Raw genomic sequence first — 19,959 nt, 5'->3', positions numbered from 1 at the left:
TGGATGCATAATTCCATAGTCAGAATTTCCAAGTAAAGAAATGTACCTGTCAGTTGTGGAGCACGCCTTTAATCCCAGCATTCAAGAGGCAGAACAGGCAGATCTCTGTGAGTTTGAGGCCAACCTGGTCTACAAGAGGTAGTTCCAGGACAGGCTCCAAAGCTACAGAGAAACCCTGTAAAGAGAAGAGGAGGAGGAGGAGGGGGAGGGGGAGGGGGAGGAGGAGGAGGAGGAGGAGGAGGAGGAGGAAGGAGAAGGAGAAGGAGAAGGAGAAGGAGAAGGAGAAGGAGAAGGAGAAGAAGAAGAAGAAGAAGAAGAAGAAGAAGAAGAAGAAGAAGAAGAAGAAGAAGAAGAAGAAGAAGAAGAAGAAGAAGAAGAAGAAGAAATGTACTCGCAGGACAGCGGTAATCACCCACACAGAGCCCTCTGACGTACATTTTTAAGAAGCTCATCTTGATGGCTTTTCTTTTCAGCCATCTTTGTAATAGACCAGACAGTGTCCCTTTTTGAAGCATCCACAGCCCCCCAAGCGCTGGGGCAGATCAGCTTGATGCATTTCCCTCTTTGTTTTGTCTTCTAGCATGTAGTCCCCCATTCATTTCTCCAGCTTTGGTCAGTTTTGTGTCTTGGTTCTTTCATTGTAAAACATCATACATTGTAAAATATCATTTGATGCCTGCATCTCCTCCAGCATAGAAGATAAAGACCAGCTGCTGAAGCTGCATCTGGTGTGAAATGGTGGATTTCATTTCTCACTTTGGAGGTATCCTTAACAGTTGGGCTAATTAAAGTTAAAATCAAGTCCTGATAGTAAATATTTATAAATCAAGAATCTGGCGTGCGAATGCGTTCTACTAATTCCCAAAGTTAAGCCAGCCTGTATTCACGCAACAAACAGTGCAGGCTCCTCAGTAGCACGCAGGCCAGAGGAATGAACAAAATAGGTAGGATTCCTTCTCCAGAGCTCCAGGTCATGTATGTGTGTGTGTGTTGTGTGTATGTGTTGTATGTGGTATGTGTGGTGTGTGTGGTGTGCGTGTGTGTGTGGTGTGGTGTGTGTGTGTGTGTGGTGTGTGTGTGTGGTGTGTGTGTTGTATGCGCGTAGTGTATGTGGTGTGTGTGGTGTGGTGTGCGTGTGTGTGTGTGGTGTGTGTGTGTGGTGTGTGTGTGTGGTGTGTGTGTGTGTGGTGTGTGTGGTGTGTGTGTGTGGTGTGTGTATGTGGTGAGTGTGTGTGTGTTGTATGTGTGTGATGCGTGTGTGTGTGGTGTGGTGTGTGTGTGTGTGGTGTGTGTGGTGTGTGTGTGGTGTGTGTGTGATGCATGTGTGTGGTGTGTGTGGTGTGTGTGTGTGGTGAGTATGTGTGTGTGTGGTGTGTGTGTGTGTGGTGTGTGTGTAATGCGCGTGTGTGTGGTGTGTGTGTGTGGTGTGTGTGTGTGGTGTGTGTGTGTGGTGAGTGTGTGTGGGGGGTGTGTGTGTGGTGTGTGTGTGGTGTGTGTGTGTGGTGAGTGTGTGTGTGTGTGGTGTGTGTGTGATGCGTGTGTGTGTGTGTGGTGTGTGTGGTGTGTGTGTGTGTGGTGTGTGTGGTGTGTGTGTGTGGTGTGTGTGTGATGCGTGTGTGTGTGGTGTGTGTGGTGTGTGTGTGTGTGGTGTGTGTGGTGTGTGTGTGGTGTGTGTGTGGTTAGTGTGTGTGGTGTGTGATGCGTGTGTGTGTGTAGTACATATATGTGTGCTTGCATGTGGAGGCCAGAAGTCAACTCTGAGTATTGTTATTCATGTGCCATCCACCTTGACCTGGATGCCAGCTGGCCAGCCATCCCAGGGATCTGCCCATCTCCCCCTGCCAGTTCTGGGATTACAAAGGCATGCCACCGCATCTGGGCTTGTTTTAGTATATATTCTGATGATTGCACCCAGCTTCTTTTGCACAGCAAGCATGTGACTGACTGAGCCATCTCCTCAGCCTTCAGATCATTCTTAAAGTGCAAGTTAAACGTGTTGGTGAAAATTGCATTGCAACATTTCAAAGAAGTGGAGTCTGGGGTTTGTGAAGGATATCCTGTCTGCTCTTTCAGGTCACTTTTTTTTTAATGGCAGTTAACATCCTTCTGAAATGGCCAGTGAGATTCCTCTGTAGAAGCTGGATATCCCTAGTCCATTTTCTGCCACTCTAACTAAACACCATGGCTGTCGTTTATAAGGAATAAATGTTCATTTGGCTCATAGTTCTGACAGCTACAAAGTTCAAGATCAGGAGGCCGCATCTTCCAGTCCTTTCTGCTGGTGAGGATTCCCTGTTGCCCTAAGGCGGCATGGGATGTCACACGATGTGACCAGCATCCTGTCCCAGGTCTCTCTCATAAACCCACAAACCCATCAGATCAGGGCCCCACCCTTATGTTATCACTCTCTTGACACCTCACAATGAGTGTGAAACCATGGCATGACTTCTTTGTGGGAACCTTTGACATAGTCCCTGTCTGAGCAGAACACCCTAACCTTCTCTTCAGTTCAAATTCTTCTTTGCTAGATTCATGTCCACTTCCCAGCACACAATCCAGGTCTGGAACCTCCCTGTGCAGCATCACCTAGAACTGCTTGAATGTTGCTGCTTTTCTTTCGTTTTATTTACTATTCACAGGGTCAGTGAGCTGGCTCAGAGGGTAGAGGCACCAAGCCTGGGAACCCACGTGATGGAAGGAGCTAACTGAATCCTCCAAGTTGACCTCTGATCTTCATACATGTGCCATGGTGCCTGGATACATGCTAAATAAAGAAATATATAAAATGTTAAAGAGTTTTTATATTGATGATCACCTTGGGAGTAAGATAGCAGCAGAGTTGGGCGATATTCCCTTGGGTCGGACACAGTCCTGGTCCTCGTGGTGTTTCGAATGAGCAATGGTCTTCATAAGCTCATACATGTGGATTCTTGGTCCCCAGGTGGTAGGACTGTTTAGAAAAGGTTGCGAGCTGTGTCTTAGAGGAGGTGTGTCACTAGGTTTGAACTCTCTCTGCCTCCTGCTTGTTGATCAAGCACTTAGCTATTGCTCCAGCACCATGACTGTCTGCTGCTGCCACATTCCCTGCCATGGTGGTCGTGGACTCTGAATTAAAGAGTTGCCAGCCCATCACTACAGATTCCCCATTCCTGTCCACAGTACAGGTGGGGGAGCCAACCAAGACATGGATAATTAGGACGGGCTGGCCAAGCCTTGTGTCCATTTATAATTTCATAGGCACAGGAGTGCGTCCATTGGGCAACCGCCCCTGAGGCAACATCGCAGGTAGAAAGGGTCACATCAGAGCAAGGCAGGCTTTAACTTTAGCACTGATCTGTTCTGTTAGGGTGAGGACTCAATCTGAGCTTCCCATCTACTTGAGATTGAATTTTCAATGCCCTGTCTCCTCTGTCAAGACCCCTAAAGGAGGAACTTTTTTCCTCAAACACAGGAGGTGAACAAGCTTGTCACTGCTGGCATACCCACACAAGTCCGAGGTGGCATTGTCTCTCCGTTGCACTGGCCTGCAAACTCGGGTCCCAGAGGCCGAGTTCTCATTGGGGTTGCAAGGCTGTGCAGCAGGGTGCTGGCCTCCAGTCTCTTGACCCAGAAACTGCTTCTGACGGGTACCCATTAATGCAAGTTATGTCTGCTGAACATCGCCTTCCTCATTTTCATCAATCTCCTCATTATTATCACTGAGAAGCAACTGAAATGACCTAACTTTATATAAACTGAGACTTAGGGGACACATTTCCTTTTTAGTATCTTTAGCATGCTGATATTAATATTGTTTGGAGCATTGTCTCTCTGCAAGTATTGATGTTCTCCCTTTCTGCTGACTGTGCTGGGGCATCCCCTGTCCCTGCAATGACCTCACCCTGTCTCCAGTGGGTAGTTAGATTCATGGGGTAGCCAGCCTCCTTGAGGATCAATTTCAATGTGTACATTTAAAACAATAATTAGAATATTACTAGTTACTGTTTAGTAAATGCTCCATGGCATGTGCCATTGTGACTTTATACAGGCAAGGACACTCTAAAGGGCAGGAGGTCAAGTAAATTTTCCAGGCAGGAAGTAGAGAGAGTGGGCTGGGGTCCTGCCTGGATCTGTTCAAATGCCCAGAGGGCATTAATGAGTATCTTTTGTGTCCACGGCCAGCAGAGGTGGGTAAGGAAGCACAGCTATGTAGGACAGCTCCCTCAAGCTCTTCTGCCAGGGCCTCTGCAGGGAAGGGCTGGTCTGCCCAGCCAGCAAGCTTAGCACATGACTGTCCCAAGGACTCTGTGCTGAAGGGGCCTCTAGAATATCTCCCTTGTGGGCTCAGCTAGCAGCAGTTCCAGCCACCCCTAGGTTGAGCCTCCCTCTTTCTCCTGTCACCCTGAGCATATGAGCAAGCTGTGTTGTAACTGGTCTTTGTTGAAATGGAGGGATCCAGGACCCTAGCCTCTGCAGCTCCTCAGGGATATAAGTCCTGGTAGGCACATGAGCTGAGAATTATGGACTCCAGGAACAGGTCACTTGACATGGGAACTATGGATCTAGAAAAGAAGAATAAAATTAAAAGAATTTAAAATCTTAAGAGATAAGTGAATGCGTGTTGGCTTCTTCATATCTGCGTGGTAAAAACACTGGCAAAAGCAGCTTAAGGGAGAAAGGCTTATTCTGGCCTTTGGGTCAAGGGGAGGATTTATCAATGTATGGGAGTCAAGGCAATGGGAGCTTGAGTCAGCCAGACACATCCAGTCCACAGTCGGGAAGCAGAGTGATGACTGATTGCTGCTTGGCTCCCTTTCTAGCATCTCAGTGAGGGACTGGCTCTGCCCACAGTGAGCAGATCTTATCACCTCAGCTAATATAGTCAATGAATCCTCCACAGCAGTCCACAGAGCTCTCCAAGCTGATCTGGGAAGGCATATGTCAGGCTGAGAACACTAACCATTAGATTGCCTTTGGTAAAATGCAAGCTCTCCCTGCGGGTGTACCATCACCATCTCAGAACGAGCAGAGGAGTGGGCAGGTGTTGGTTTGGTTACCCTGGCCTGAACTGTCTGAAAAAGCTTCATTGACAGCATCTTACACTTGAACTCTGACTTTTGGCAATAATACAGTTGAAGATTGTTTTCAGATTTAATTTGTTTTCCTAAGAATTTCTTTATGAGTTTTTCAGTAATGCAATCATTGGCATCTCTGGAAGGCATTTCAATAGGAAAGAGGCGCCAGAGACAGAGCAGAGGGCAGGCAGAAGACAGAGCTGCAGGATGAGAGCCAGCTCTGAGGTACCGGGTGGCTGCCGCACAGGGAGACACTGTATGATTGTTAGGGGAATTCCATCCATTTCGGCCGATAACACTGGTGGTAAGTAGCCCTGTGGGCATGGTTTGCTCTGGATATGTGACCAGATAAAACTGAGGGAGGGGTTGCGTGCTCTCTTTTCGGGGGTGGTCAAAGCAGGAGAAAGCCTATAGTTGGTCTCACCTTGGGCATGACGTCAGGACAAGGGCAGCTGGTCAGCCGTGGCGTCTGCCTTGTTCTGTATTTGTGCGTCTGTTGTCTGTTTTCTGCACCCCTTAATAAATTATATCTTCATGTGATGTCACCGCATAGAAGCCAGATCAGGATCCTGAAGTGGGGCCTCATGCTTTCCTATTATTGATATGGCTGGGTATTTGCATTGGGGAAGGTGGCCCTATTCAGTCTTGTCCTTATTCATAGAGCACCATTTTGTGCCTGCTTTGTTGAGGCTGCCATTCAGACTAAAGCACTCTGTAAACCTAAGAGTGGCCTCATGACCCAGTTGTGGAATTTAGCAAGTAAAGCTGCCCGACTGGAACTTAGATGTGATGTCCAGAAGCCCCATAGCTCCTTTATGTTGTTGAAGACAAAAGCTACAGTCACAGAGTAGTAAAACAGAAAGAGAAAAGCCTGGATCTTAATGAAGCCTTCAAGCAGTTGCTTCCCCCTAACGTGGATGACCCACCCGCCTCTCTTAGGGATCAGCAGATCACAGCTAACATAGACTCAGGCTTTAGTTAAGACTCCACGCCTCTAACAGCTGAGTATCATCCTAACACATTAGAGTCGGAGGACTGCAGATGGGAGTTCCCAGAGGGCACTCTGAGAACGAGAGGAAGTCATGAATAGGTCCAAATAGGAGAATGAACCAGGAAGGGGACATTAGGGCAACCCCCTCATCCCTGTTTGAAGCCACTGTGTGACGGGCATTCTAGTGCATAGGCCATTAACATGTTTTTTAAGGGACCCCTGGTAGTAGTTTTCTTTTCCACGGGTTTTAAATCAGAATGGACCTAGCCATGGTGCTCATATTTGATGGCTGTAGTCTTTGCTGGCTCCAGGCAGAGGCACTTGCTCCTGGCACATGTCCCTTTTACATTCTGTGAGACTGTTCCCTTCATGGCTCGCAGCCACCTCTGTCTACCTCCCTCTAGTATTTTTGGATGGATTTCCAATTTGATACATGAACATTGCATCAGTCAAAACAATCTTTTTAATGAGCCTCTTGTCCTGACAGCTGTGTTTAAGACAGGACATGGGAAGCTTATAGAAGTATAGAAAATTGTCCATTCTGGATTGAGGCCCTCATGCCTGCCCCGCACGCCATCTCTTTCCCAGGCCTGCTCACTTCTTTTAGAAATACAGAGAATGTTATGAATAGCGAGAAAGATGTAAATTGTGCACATGAAGAATAAAAGATGTCCTGATCAGATAGTTGGAGGAAGATAAAAAGTGTGATTATCAAGCAAGGATTCAATATGTGACTTGCAGCTTCCTGCTGTGAGATGCATCCCCAGACCCCAGCCACGCGCCATTCACTTCTCACTTGACTTCCTCAGTGACCCTGGGTGGCCAATGCTGAGCCTGCCTTCCTGGAGATGTGGAAGCACACACCGTGTCACTCACCTGCACACCACAGAAGTGAGTGCAGGGTGTGCCTTCCTGGCACTGCTTCTCTGGCAACCAAATACCAATACGAATAAAAATGAGAAACCTCTTGTATAGTCTCCCCAGGTTTTGAATGCCCAGCTCATTCAAAAGGAAGTCAACTTAAAAAGTTGAGCATCATCTACTGCGGAGAAGAGGATTCAGGGGTGTGGCAGCAAGGCTGCAGGACTATAATTAACCATGAAGTCCCAACCAGGGAGTGATACTGGGTGCCAACCACACCTCCTGGGCAGCGGATCCATGGCAGCTGCCAGGCAGCTCTGAAGAGTAATTATTTCCCAGCACCACTGCTTACCCTGGAGCTGAAAACTTGCAGGCTGCAGGGGGGCAGAGCAGACTGTGTGTGTGCAAAGGCTGGCCTGAAAAATACCATACTACAAACGAGCACTCTGGTCCCTTGCACTCAGACCAGGGGTTCCTGTGATGGTGCTGACCTGAGCATATCATCCCGTTCCTGTGCATGCCCTGCTCTCACACTTCTCTGCTTCTCTGTCACCAAGATGCATGCACCATCCGCTGCTAGCTGTCATTAAAATATAAGTTGATTAATATTAGGTGAGGCAAGATGGGTATAATTTCCATAGCTAATTCTTAGACAAAGAAAAATGGTGAGAAGTTCTTGAAAGAGAAGGAATCCCTGTAGTTTATAGAGGATGAGGTGACCTTGGGCGAAGGTCATTGTAGCAATTGGGTCATTTATTCCTATCAAGAGGAGAGTCAGAAAGTGAAGAGGAAAGAGAACAGTGGAGGAAGAGAAAAAGGAGTAGGGGAAAGGAAACCACTTAGAGGAGACTTCCTAGAAAAGCCAGGTACTTTATGACGCAACATTCAAGTACTTGCCTGATGTGACATCTGAGTACACAGAGCACCCAGCACAGAACCAGACTTCCAGCTTCTGACGTCCATAGTTCCCCCACCATAGTGTCTCAGTCATGCAGAAGTGGAGCAGCTGGGTGGTGTGTGCCCCAAAACCAAGAGAATCTGTGCTCAAGAAGATCAGTGAATTGCAGCAAGGAGCTCCTCCCAATACCCAACCCACACTCCAACACCTGAAGTGTACCCTTATGAGAGGGCACTAGCTGCCTAAGTCCCTGTATCTGAGCAGTCCAGCCGGAGGGGGGGCTAAAAGACCCTTAAACCACCATGATGACAGAGTTTTTATTAAAGTACAAAAAGAGCATCTTAACCTTAGGTTTTACATATCAACAGTAGGGTTTTCCAGAGTAAGCAGTGGTGCTGGGAAGTAATTACTCTCCAGGGTTTTTAGGGTAGTTCTGAAATTCAGCTGTGGGTCCTAGGTGGAACACCTGAAAATGTATTTTTGAACATAGTACACTAAGTCACACATGCCTACGTGGTGTACCCACTTGTGAAATCCATATACATTCACATATAGTCCCGTCACCCCTAATGTATTCAGATGATCAGGAAAGAACATACTGAACTCACAAAGTGGGAAGAAAGGTTTGAGGGACATTTTCCTTCTGTCTCCTGTTTGTTGTTGTTGTTGTTATTGTTTTGCCTTGACCGTCTATACTTTTTATAATATTTGCTTTCATTTCTAGTAGTCATCTGTTGTTCTTTTTATCTTTCTATCCAGAAATACAATTAGGTGTACATTAAAGTTGCTAGGATGTGGTAGGAAATGGCATGCCTTTGTCCTTTGATAGGATTTGACCTGATCATTTACCCCATTGCTTTATTATTTTGATTGTTTTTGAGAGCTATTGTGTGTGTGTGTGTGTATAAAATACATACATTGCTGATCTATTTGAAGTCAAATTGCATGCATCACACAAAAGCTAGCCTATCCTGTGTGTCCGCTCTCTCCTATTGCCAGCCTAGTCACTTCCTTAGCAGTCACTCCATTGTCAACTCATGGAGGTGGTCCTCTCTCTGTTTGCAGCTCCGTGCATGCTTGCATGTGTGCGTGCATGTGTGTGTGCAAGTCACAGTTTATTCATCTTTCTTGAGGCATGATTTACTTTTGTAGGAGGTAAGACAGCAGTGAAGAAAGCAAGCTGAAATGGTAGCAGGTTTCAGTTATATTTAACTTGGGCCTAGCTGGGGAGATGCTAGTGGCCACAGAGCCCTTGGGCTTGTCACTTACTTCCTGGTTGTACATCCTGCAGTCACAGCAATGTGAGCTCATGAAGTCTAGCCAGTAACTGTGTCAGGTACAGTCCCTAGAAGGACACTTTGGGACAAGGATTAGAGCTGGCTCTGGGGGACAGGAGAATAAGGAAGTGGGACTACAGCAAAGACAAGAAAGGTATGGTCTCACACATCATCTGACCCAGCTAGACCCTTGGGGACCCCATCCTGAGGCAGGGGCAGGCACCCAACCTATGTGTGGCCATCTATTTTAAGACTGTTAATGGGGAGCAGGGGGAGAATGTTAAGGAAGTTTAAATAACATGTCCTAAAGCTTGGTCACAGTGCCTGGACCAAAGCAGGTCTCCAGTTACTATTGGAGTTCACTATTGTTGTAGCTCCAATTACTGTAACTGACTCCTTTTTCTGATAGCACTTTGAGATATTCTCATACCATCATACAGTTCAGTTATCTAAAGTTTATGCACACCGCTATCCGCTCTGCACTTTCTTTTCCTGTAAAGCAACCTTGTAACCTTCTTGCAGTTACCCCTGCATTTCCTCCCACCTCACCCCAACTCTAGAAATCTCAGCCAGGGGTTATTTCTGTTCTGAACAGTTCATTTAAAAGGCTCCCTATAGCATGCTGCTTGAATGGGTGTGATTCCTTCAGACCCATCAAGGGAAGGGAACCTCCTGAGGAAGAAGTTGTTCTGCATCCTGAGCAGCCTGCCCTCCCAACAACAGAGAATGGACTTCAGCCTGTCCAGGAGCCAGTGACTATCATGGTGTCCACCGTAGTGAGTGGTGGGCTCTGTCGAGAGGAAGATGCCAGCCCTGAGCATGAGGATACCAGAGCAGCGGTCAACAGCAGTACCTGGATGTTCTAGGGAATAGGAACTTCATATCCCTTCCTTGTGATTTTGCCACTGGAGAAATCCCTGTGTCCAGACTTACAGCCTTGATGGGATTTTAGTTAGTTAAATTTTTCTGAAGAATAACTTGAATCTTTGAATTGTTTCAAGTTGGAAAAATAGTAATAATAAGACTAAATTCCCATCAACAAATGCTTACCCTCATATATATACCTCTTTAAATTTTATTGGACACCTTTACCCTTGTAAAAGGGCAAGAAAAAGGAAAGACATAAAGATCAAAGCCAAAGCAGTACCTGTTGGTGGGTGGTTATTGTTTTTAATTTGGCAAATCCCAGAAATCGACAAAAATAGTTATTAGTAAGTTCTTTAGTAAGGTCCCAAGACTGTACAGCTAATAATAGGCAAAATCAATTCTGTTCTTCATACTCTTAGCAAACAATTGTTAGAACTTAATCTCCAGCACCACCAAGAGGAAAACAAAGCCCCCACCAGAGTAGCACAGTGTCCAAGAGGAGAGCTGAACCCTTGAGGGTAGTATGGTATCCAAGAGAGGGCAAAAACCGCTGGAGTAAGTAGTATGGTGTTCCAGAGGAAAAGAGCCCCCTGCCCCGAGGGTAGCATGGTGTCCCAGAGGAGAGCCGAAACTCTGTGAAAGCAATGGCTTAGGAAGTGGGAAGGTAAGGCACGTCCCTGGCTCTGCAGGCAGGCAATGTGGCATGTACCAAAACTGATACACAGATTCAGTCAAAAGTCTAGCAATTGTTCCTAAAATGGGGTCTAACTATATGGCCCTCGCTGTTCTGGAATTTGTTATATTTACCAGACTAGCCTCAAACTCAGAGTTCTGCCTGCCTTCCGAGTGCTGGGATTAAAGGCATGTGCCACTAAGCTCAGCCAGTTTTGTTTTATAAAAATTTCAAGGCTTGATTCTGTGTACATATTTCTATATTTCTCTAACATTCAATAGTATGGTTCATAGGGAGGAGGGTGATGTTTTGTTTATTTTTCAGTTCTGGGGTCAAACCCAGGCCTCTATCTTGCTGAACAGATGTCTCCGCACTGGACCTCCTGGATGTCTGTCCTTGTATAGGTGCTCCCATTCACTGAAGGACCACGCTCCGTGAGCATCGTATGCTGTTCTCATAAGCTATATTCAATATCACATGTATCATTTCCGTTAGTCTTGAGAAGCACAGAAACTTGCAGGTTTTGCAGAATTGTGATATCTTGGCTGAACTTCCGTAGACTGTTTATTTTTAAGAGTGTCTCTTCCTGCCTCGCCGAGGTTTCCCTCCTCCGGGTTAGTTTTCTAGGCTCACAGCTGTGCACCTAGGCTCTCATCCTCCTCTCTCTGCTTTCACATACAGAAGGGAAGGAGTGGTCGGCGGGGTCCACAAAGCTGACCTCCCTGACCTGTTCTGAAAGGTGAAGGTCAATGGAGTAGGACCTCAGAAGCTCTGTGGAAATGTCTGGGAACCCACGGGAGGGGCCCCAGCTAGAGAGTCTTCAGGAGGGTTTAACCAATGAAATGTCTGGGAACCCACGGGAGGGGCCCAGCTAGAGAGTCTTCAGGAGGGTTTAACCAATGAAATGTCTGGGAACCCACGGGAGGGGCCCCAGCTAGAGAGTCTTCAGGAGGGTTTAACCAATGAAATGTCTGGGAACCCACGGGAGGGGGCCCAGCTAGAGAGTCTTCAGGAGGGTTTAACCAATGAAATGTCTGGGAACCCACGGGAGGGGCCCCAGCTAGAGAGTCTTCAGGAGGGTTTAACCAATGAAATGTCTGGGACCCCACGGGAGGGGCCCCAGCTAGAGAGTCTTCAGGAGGGTTTAACCAATGAAAGGCTGAGTGTTGCGACTCTGCCTCCCTGCTTCTGGCAAGAAGACAGGTGTGGGGTAGACAGGTGGGGGGGACACTTTGCTCAAGTCATTTCTGTCCCTCCCCAGCCAAGGTCCATTACCCAGCTCTTCCGCACCCTGTCCTCCAGCACAACTGATCCCTGTTGAGTCTGCTGCTGTGTCCCATGCAGACTTCCACTCCCACTCCCAGCCCTCCTGGAAAATACTGGGAAAATACTCACAAGCCTCCCAGGAGACCAGTGAGCCTTTTCAGATCCCACGGCTCCTGAAGCCTCCTTGACCCTCTTTCTTTGACTTGTGGGGCCAGGCATTGCTGTTTTAAGAGCCTGGCCTGGGACCACACACTGTCAATCACAACTTGGTTAACCTGAGTTAACCAAATGCTGGATGTTTCAAGATTTCCCTTTTCTTATCTGTAAAACTACACATCCTTCCCTCCTTAGGGAAAGGTGGGGATGTAAAGTAAAAGCTGGTCGCATGCCCGCAGCAGTGTCTGGCAGCATTGTTTCTACAGTGTCTTCCTTCGGGTGCCAGCTCAGGATGGAGAGCTAGAAGCGTAGGTGTGTTCTGGCCAATCCACCATCTCTGGGATTACAGCTCTGTGGCCTTCAGCATTTTGAACACACCCTAAACCAGCCTGAGCCAGATCGGTGTCTGAGCTGTGTACCCCCAAGCAAGCCACCTGACCTTGCATGCTGGGTAACTTCTTCCCTGTGGGTACTAATGATGCGAGACAGTGTGTGTACAAAGTGCCCCACTCGGTAGATGTAGTGTGCTCGGCGCTGCCTCCCGCCACTGTCATGAGTAGCGCCCTCCATTGCTCCCTGGCCATGCGTGAACCTTGCACAGTTGTCAGGAAGGTCACCCCAGTGTCCTGTTGTGCTTTATCAACATGTGGCTTCAAGAGCTGAGGGAAGAAACTGCCTCCTGCCTTCCCTGAGAGCCTGTAGTTAACCACCGCCAGTCATCCCCACGTGTCCCAACGGGAAAAATGAGAAGCGTAGACTTCCCAGACTGGAAACCCATGGAGCCCTCACGTTCAGAAGCCAGAATGGGCTCACAGTCATATCTCTACACTGGCACCCTGACTGCCTGCTGAGGAAACCTCATTTCTTGAGAGGTTATATATGTGTACTGTTTTCTGCTGCCTCATACTGCACACACCTTCCTTCCTTACCCCCCTCCGCCTTTGTGAGTTAGAGTTTCCCTCACCACCGAGGAAGCATAAATCAAGTGTGCTTGGAGATTTACGTAGTTTTCACTGCTTCAGCTAGCAGTATAAAGTGGCATAGCATGTTCGTAAATATATACTCAACACAGAATAAAAACGAGAACTGTCCAGTTAGAACTCAGCACACTTCAGACCTAAGTCAGAAGCACCCCAGTTTCCCCGCCACCCACCGTTCAGACCAGAATTGTGTGTTGCAGTTCACTTCTGTGACTTATGGCACGTTTCCAATATTAGGATATTAAATTATCTGGAGACTGTATCCCAGTCCTCTGATTAATTCCAAATTAATTTGAGTCAGGGCAACTTTAAAAGTAGCTTTTTTTGTCTCTTTATGACTTAATGCCATGGAGCAATAAATGGGCAGTGACAGCCACGCTCGGGGCCTGAAGATGCAGGGGTCGCCTTCACTGGGAATCCTTTCCCTTGCAGTGATCTGAAGATGCAGGGGTCGCCTTCACTGGGAATCCTTTCCCTTGCAGTGATCTGAAGATGCAGGGGTCGCCTTCACTGGGAATCCTTTCCCTTGCAGTGATCTGAAGATGCAGGGGTTGCCTTCACTGGGAATCCTTTCCCTTGCAGTGATCTGAAGATGCAGGGGTCGCCTTCACTGGGAATCCTTTCCCTTGCAGTGATTTGAAGATGCAGGGGTCGCCTTCACTGGGAATCCTTTCCCTTGCAGTGATTTGAAGATGCAGGGGTTGCCTTCACTGGGAATCCTTTCCCTTGCAGTGATCTTAAGAGAGCCATTCATAACTCAAAATCAGTTCATCCATAATTCTCAATTAAGGAAGCACAGAAGCATGTCAACCACAGACGACTGAAGAACGGGAGGAATGGCTATTATGCCCGACTCCTGGAAACTCCATGACCATCAGTGCCACGCCAGGGAAGCCATGACATATCAGTGTGCATCGTGTATGACCAGTCAATGCTCAGAAGCTGCTTGAGCCAAGGCAGTGAAACTTCTGATGAGGCTTCACAGCTATAGGCGTGAACGTGGTATGCACATTGGAGAGCTCAGGTGCTAGCACAGAGCTGGGCCCCAGGCCAGCAGTGAGCAGCTGGGCCTGCCCTAGAGAAAGGCTGTCCAGAGGCAAGGCCAGGCAGGAAGCTTGTTAACCCTCCCTGCTTCTCCCCAAATGTCTGTCCTACCCGAGGTGCTATTGTTAGCATCCACCTTAGGTAAGGAGTCAGCCACAGAGGTCGGAAATGTGCCCATGCTCCCCCAAAAATTGAACCTGAGTCTGCAAGTATCTGAGATCTAGCTCTGAGTTTATTTCTTAACTTCACTAGGCCTCTCTGTTCTCATTTGGACCATTGGGAAGAAGCACCAGGATGAAAGACAAAAGGACTCTGCCTTAGAGCATCCCCCATCCTTAGCGAGGCCGTGCAAAGAAAGCATGCTTAGAATCAGAGAGAGACCCAGAATTTCCCACTGGCCACCACACAGGGCTTCCTGCAGATCCGGTTCTGGTCTGCAGAAGCTCCGCCATTGCCTATGGTATCTCATCCTTCCTGTGTCTGTGGTTCCTCGGCCAGCCAGGAGACCCAGAGCTGCCAAGAGCACCATCTGAGTCCAGGAAGGAAGGGTTCCATCTGGCTGCTTTTAGAAGACTACAACCTCCTTACGGACCCTTCCTTTGTAAACATCACATTGCCATTGCTTGATTTCTTACTCAGACACCCAAAGTATTAGTTCCTTGTTATCACGAGGGAATCTCTTTGCCTACAGACTGCTTATTTCTAGTCCTCTTTAGGTGTCTTTGCTCTGCACAGGATTCTCGTTTGGTCATTTTTGTTTTTGTTTTTTTCTTTGGACACTAATAGTAAATGGTGAACCCTAAGAGTGTTGGGGTGTGGCAGAAAGGGGACATACATGTTGCAGAACAGATGACTGAAGTCCAGTAAATTCTGTTCTAAAAGTCCCATGGGCCCCTTGACCAGTCAAGACCCGTTCCCCACTTTGTGAATGCCGAGGAACATGGCTTGACACTTCAGCAAAAATGAGTCTAGCTAACCACTGCTATTGTGAGCCCTGCTCAAAATCACCAGGCATTTCCGCTACAAAAAGCAGTACTGTTTACAACTGTACGCTAGATGTAGAGTCATAGTTCATTAACATTAACACACACAAAGAACCCTGCCGAGCCTGTTCTCTGCAGCTCCTGAGAGTTCCGAGGGCAGTGGAACTTCAGGTGCCAACAGCCTTCAGACTCAGGTCTGGCAGTTGGGAGCATTTAGTTCTCTGTGTGTAGTGAAGACCCTTCAGGTACCTAACCTGAGGGTCCTGCTACAGCTCTGTGCGTTCACCCTGGTGTGACAGCACCTGCCCTTGTTAGGTCCAACTGGCCACCACTATCGCTTTCACATGTCCTGACCCACAGATCAAGTCATGGTCACTAGACTACAGTGGTGCTTCTCCAACTTCCTAAGGCTCCTCGTGGTATACTGACCCCAACCATAGAGTTATTTTGTTGTACTTCACAGCTGTCATTTTGATACTGTTGTGGATCATAATGGAAACACGTTTAGAGAGAGAGGTTTGTCCAAGGGGTTACCATCCACAGGTTGAAGCAGCTCATCTACAGTGATAAGAAAAGGAGAGAGATCCTCTTGCTAAGAACCCCTTACAATACCAGCAGATATGAACCACTTCCGTTCTAAATACATATTCAGAAGCCTACCCTATCTAGAGGTTTGCTATGCACGTATACCTCCCATCTAAAAAGATCCACTGGGAAGTTCCAGGAATAAACAGTCTATATAAATTGTAAATTCTGCACTGTTCTGAATAGCATGTCCTCTGTCTGCCCCGGATTGTCCTTTGGTTCAGTATCCACACTATATATGATGCTCATGCATTTAGTGTACAGCAGCCTTCTCGGGTATCACGCTGGCTGTCACAGTATCACAATTTGTTTCAGGTAACCATGCTTACTAGCCCCTAAGTGCAAGATTGGCAATAAGGCAGAACATACAGAAAGACAGACGGACTCCATTGTTGTGTGGCAATGCCTCAGTGGGACATAGAAATGCAGAGTTCATGGGGTTAGTATACACGGAGGAAGCATGGTATTTATGCCATCTGTATACACGGAGGAAGCATGGTATTTATGGCATCTGTATACATGGATGAAGCATGATATCCATGGCATATATATACATGGGTAAGCATAGCATTCATGGCATAGGGATACACGGGGAAGCATAGCATTCATGGCATAGGTATACACGGGGAAGCATAGCATTCATGGCATATGTATACATGGGGAAGCATGGTGTTTATGCCATCTGCATACATAGGGAAAGCATGGAATTCCTGGGGCCGGTACCGCCAGTTTCAGGCATCTACTGGGGGGTATGCCAATCCTGTTCATGGGTAAGGGGGCATCTGTGTACAATGAAACCAGCACCTGTAAAGGAGCATTACAGACCGTTTCAGTCAGCACTGAGCCATATGCACACACACGGCACACAGCTTTGGTCCCTTCTCTGAGACCATTTGAAGTCAAATATTCCAACTTCCTGTCCTTCCCATAAATTGTTTTTTTCTTCCTATCTGCACTCCACATTATACAATTCTCCCTTTCAAAGTAAAATTCAGTGATTTAAATATTTTCAAGAGGTTCTGCAGCATCACTAGTGTCTGGGAGCTGGTCAGTTTTATTTACCATTTCACAGAGAATCCATGTCCTCAACATCTGTCAGCCTGTGCCAGGGATCCACTGTTGGGACCTAACTCCGCTTACTCCGGACACACCATATGACGGGGTTTTCTGTCTCGTGGCCGTATGTCTGGCTCTCTCACCCAGCTTAATGTTTTCATAACATTGCAGTCGGTGTTTATACTTTGTTCCTTTACATGACTGGCTACTGTTTGCTCTGCCATATGGATGGACATTTAGTGCTGCCTTCAGCGGAGATGTGTGCTGTCGTTGCTCTTGGGTCTTTCTCTAGACCGAGGTCTCTGGGTGGTGTTAGCCAGATGACTGCGTAAGAGCTGTCAGATCTGGAAAGGCACGTGAGTGCTCGCTGCCTTCTGTCTGTCTTATATAGACACCCTGCTGCATGTGACATTGCTTGCTCTCACTTTTAGCAGTGAAAACTATAGATATTTAAATCAACAAAGTCACCAAAGTGGTGCATCGGGATTCACGTACCGGCATTCCTCTTTCCCGTTCTTCTTCTCATCCCTTGCTGAACTGTTTCTCTTGGTAATTCATAAGTAGATTTTGGAAATGGTGAAATCTGATTTTTCCCCACATTCTAGACATATCTTTTATTTTACCATCAAATGTCAGGTGAGCTTAGGTATGGGATTTGAGGTTCCTGACTCCTGCTCTCGGGGTCCTTTGGTCTGACCTCGTCTGCTGCCGTCCTTCTAAGGGTGTTTCCTTCCCCTCCTCTGATGTGCCAGTTTTATTGTACTATGTATCAGTGTGGGAACTGGTATTTCCTACACGACAGTTTCTCTGAGGACCCATGTCTTCATCCTTCCTAGGAATCTTTCAGCTAAAATTCTCGTTCTTTTCTGCATCATTCCCTCCTTTCTCTTTTTCCAGTTTCTGGTCCTAATCTCCCAAACCCCTCTTTAGTTCTCGGGGTTTCATGTTCACTACTTTGTATCCAGTGTGTCTTCTGATTTGTTGCCTTGATTCTTTTCGTCTGTTTGCTCATTTATTCTTTGATTGCTTCCTAGTAGAATTTACTCCTTTTGTTTGTTGGGGATTTTAGTGGAACTTTCCATGTTACCTGTTTCTGAGTTTTCACTGCTTCCCATTATTCAATTTTTGTCTGTTTTCCATCAAAGGGTCTAAGTTTTATGGCTGTTGGTTTTTCTGAAGAACTCTGATATACAAAAGATATTTAATACTTGCCAGACTCTTCCTTCTAATTAATCCTGGAGTGAACTCCTGCCCCTAACTAAGGTGTCTGGGCTGCCTTACTTAACAAGAAGTTTCTTCGAGGGCTGGAAGATGTTTCTTTTGATTCGGTGAGTGATCAGGACTTTCTGTTTGTGTTCCGGCCTCACGCTCCCTGTCTGGTGGTTTTGGTTACTACTCTAGCACACAAACACACACACACACACACACACACTTTTCCTATGAAAAGTTCGATTAATGCATTCTCCAACAGTTAGCATTAATGGTAATACCATTCACAGAATCAAACCTTGGTGCCAACAGGTAACCTACATGGAAGTCCTAGGCCCTCCTAACATCTTTCCCTCCCCTGCAGGTATCAGAGCTGTATTCTCGGGTCACTACCACAGGAATGCTGGGGGAACCTACCAGGACCTTGACATGGTGGTTTCATCGGCCATTGGATGCCAACTAGGCAAAGACACCCATGGGCTCCGCGTGGTGGTCGTCACTGCTGAGAAAATTGTTCACCGTTACTACAGCTTAGATGAGCTGAGTCGGAAAGGAATTGACGACGACCTGAAGGAGCTGATGAAGGAGTGACTCCCCACCTGGCCCACCCAGTTTCCATGCCCATGACCTTTCACCTCATAGCAATGTTTGAGTAGACAGGCGGGTTTGTGAATGAATGCCCTTTTATGTAAATCAAAATTCTGGGTCCCATCCTCCATTGTATTCAAAGGGGGCTGTCACCCCTTTACAAAGCCAGAACAGAAGGCTGCAGATATTTTCTGGTTATGGTGTGAGACTCTGCTCATTGTGCGGCTTTCATGCTGCCCTCGAATCTCACTGTTTCTGACACCTCCTGCCCTCAATCCCAGCTCAGTACCCAAGTGTGATCTTTAATAATTCCTCAAACAAACTGCATCTGCTCTCGCTACATTGTGATCCTGACTCCCAGAGCACGGGGGAAACAAAGGCCCATCCTCCCTTCCTGGCATACCAAACGGTACCACTCCGTCCCGGGCCCACAGATTCCTCATAGCCACCACTGACTGGTACGAACACGGTGATCCACGTGAGAGTGTGTTTGCTTTTCTGGTGACAGACATCACCTCTATGTACAAACTCAGCTGACCAAAACAGAGAATGCAGCGTGAAAGCTCTGGACAGCCCACGCATCTGCCCTGTTTATATCCTCCTGCTGCAGGCAGCCACAGCATTATCCAATCACAATGAACCTCATGGGGAAACTGCACTTGCTGCAGACTCCCGAGAACAGCACAGAACTCACGGGGCAAACTACACCATGCTAATTGCCACTGACATACAACACTCCTGGAATAAAAAAACAATTTGAATTACTTAAAATCCTTTGCACTGTGGAATCTGCTGTGCTGCCTCCTCTGGGAGCTCTGCCCCCTCTGCCGCTTCCTCCATTTATCTTCAGGCCTGATGCTGAAGTAACCTGGGCTCTATATCCTACTGCCGAAGTTTTACAGTGTCCTGCGGTGGTGCAGGGGAATCCTAAACCAACTTTAAAAACTCTCTGGTTATACATGAACTGCGAAGCCCATTAAATTAAAAAAAAAAAAAAAACAACTTTCTTGTTAAAAAGTTTTAGTCAATGTAGCAAAACCGTGAAATTTAAATAAAAAGATAATTGGATATGTAAATTCATATGGAACAAAAGATACAAGAAGTTAATTATGTTACAGATTGGTGACACACCAGAGCTCATTGTTAGGTAGCGCAAGAAAATTAAATTTTTCAAACCAAAATGATCTTGTAGTGCTTGGCTATGTTCCCTGTTTGTTTTCCTTTTTCTCTGTAGCAGATGTAAGAGGCCAGGGGAGGAGTTGGATGAGGGGTAACTAAGAGTCCAATTGTTCCAGGAGTGAATACTGCACTCAGAACATGTGGGCTTGACTCCATGATATGAGGAAGTTTAATTACAGTGGGCTGAGAGCGTGCTCTGTGTCCAAGATCCATATGAAAAATGCAGCCCCAGAGTGGGCACAGAATGTGGTATAAAACAAACCACGTAAATTGCAGAGCTAGTTCAGAAACC

General features: G+C 46.9%; 1 protein-coding gene across 1 annotated transcript in view; it reads left to right on the top strand.

The window, feature by feature from the left end:
• Window positions 1-19,669, top strand: part of Cpped1 (calcineurin like phosphoesterase domain containing 1) — a 142,895-nt gene extending 123,226 nt beyond the window's left edge. The window contains exon 4 of the mRNA XM_075942060.1: window positions 18,265-19,669. Within this exon, the coding sequence (XP_075798175.1) occupies window positions 18,265-18,491 (227 nt within the window). The 3' untranslated portion in view covers window positions 18,492-19,669. The remainder of the gene's footprint in view (window positions 1-18,264) is intronic.
• Window positions 19,670-19,959: the final 290 nt, after the last annotated feature.

Source organism: Microtus pennsylvanicus, chromosome 11 (genome assembly GCF_037038515.1).
Source record: "Microtus pennsylvanicus isolate mMicPen1 chromosome 11, mMicPen1.hap1, whole genome shotgun sequence".
In the NCBI taxonomy this organism is placed as follows: Eukaryota; Metazoa; Chordata; class Mammalia; order Rodentia; family Cricetidae; genus Microtus; species Microtus pennsylvanicus.
Note: the sequence above shows the minus strand (reverse complement) of the source record. Positions and strands in the feature narration are given on the sequence as shown.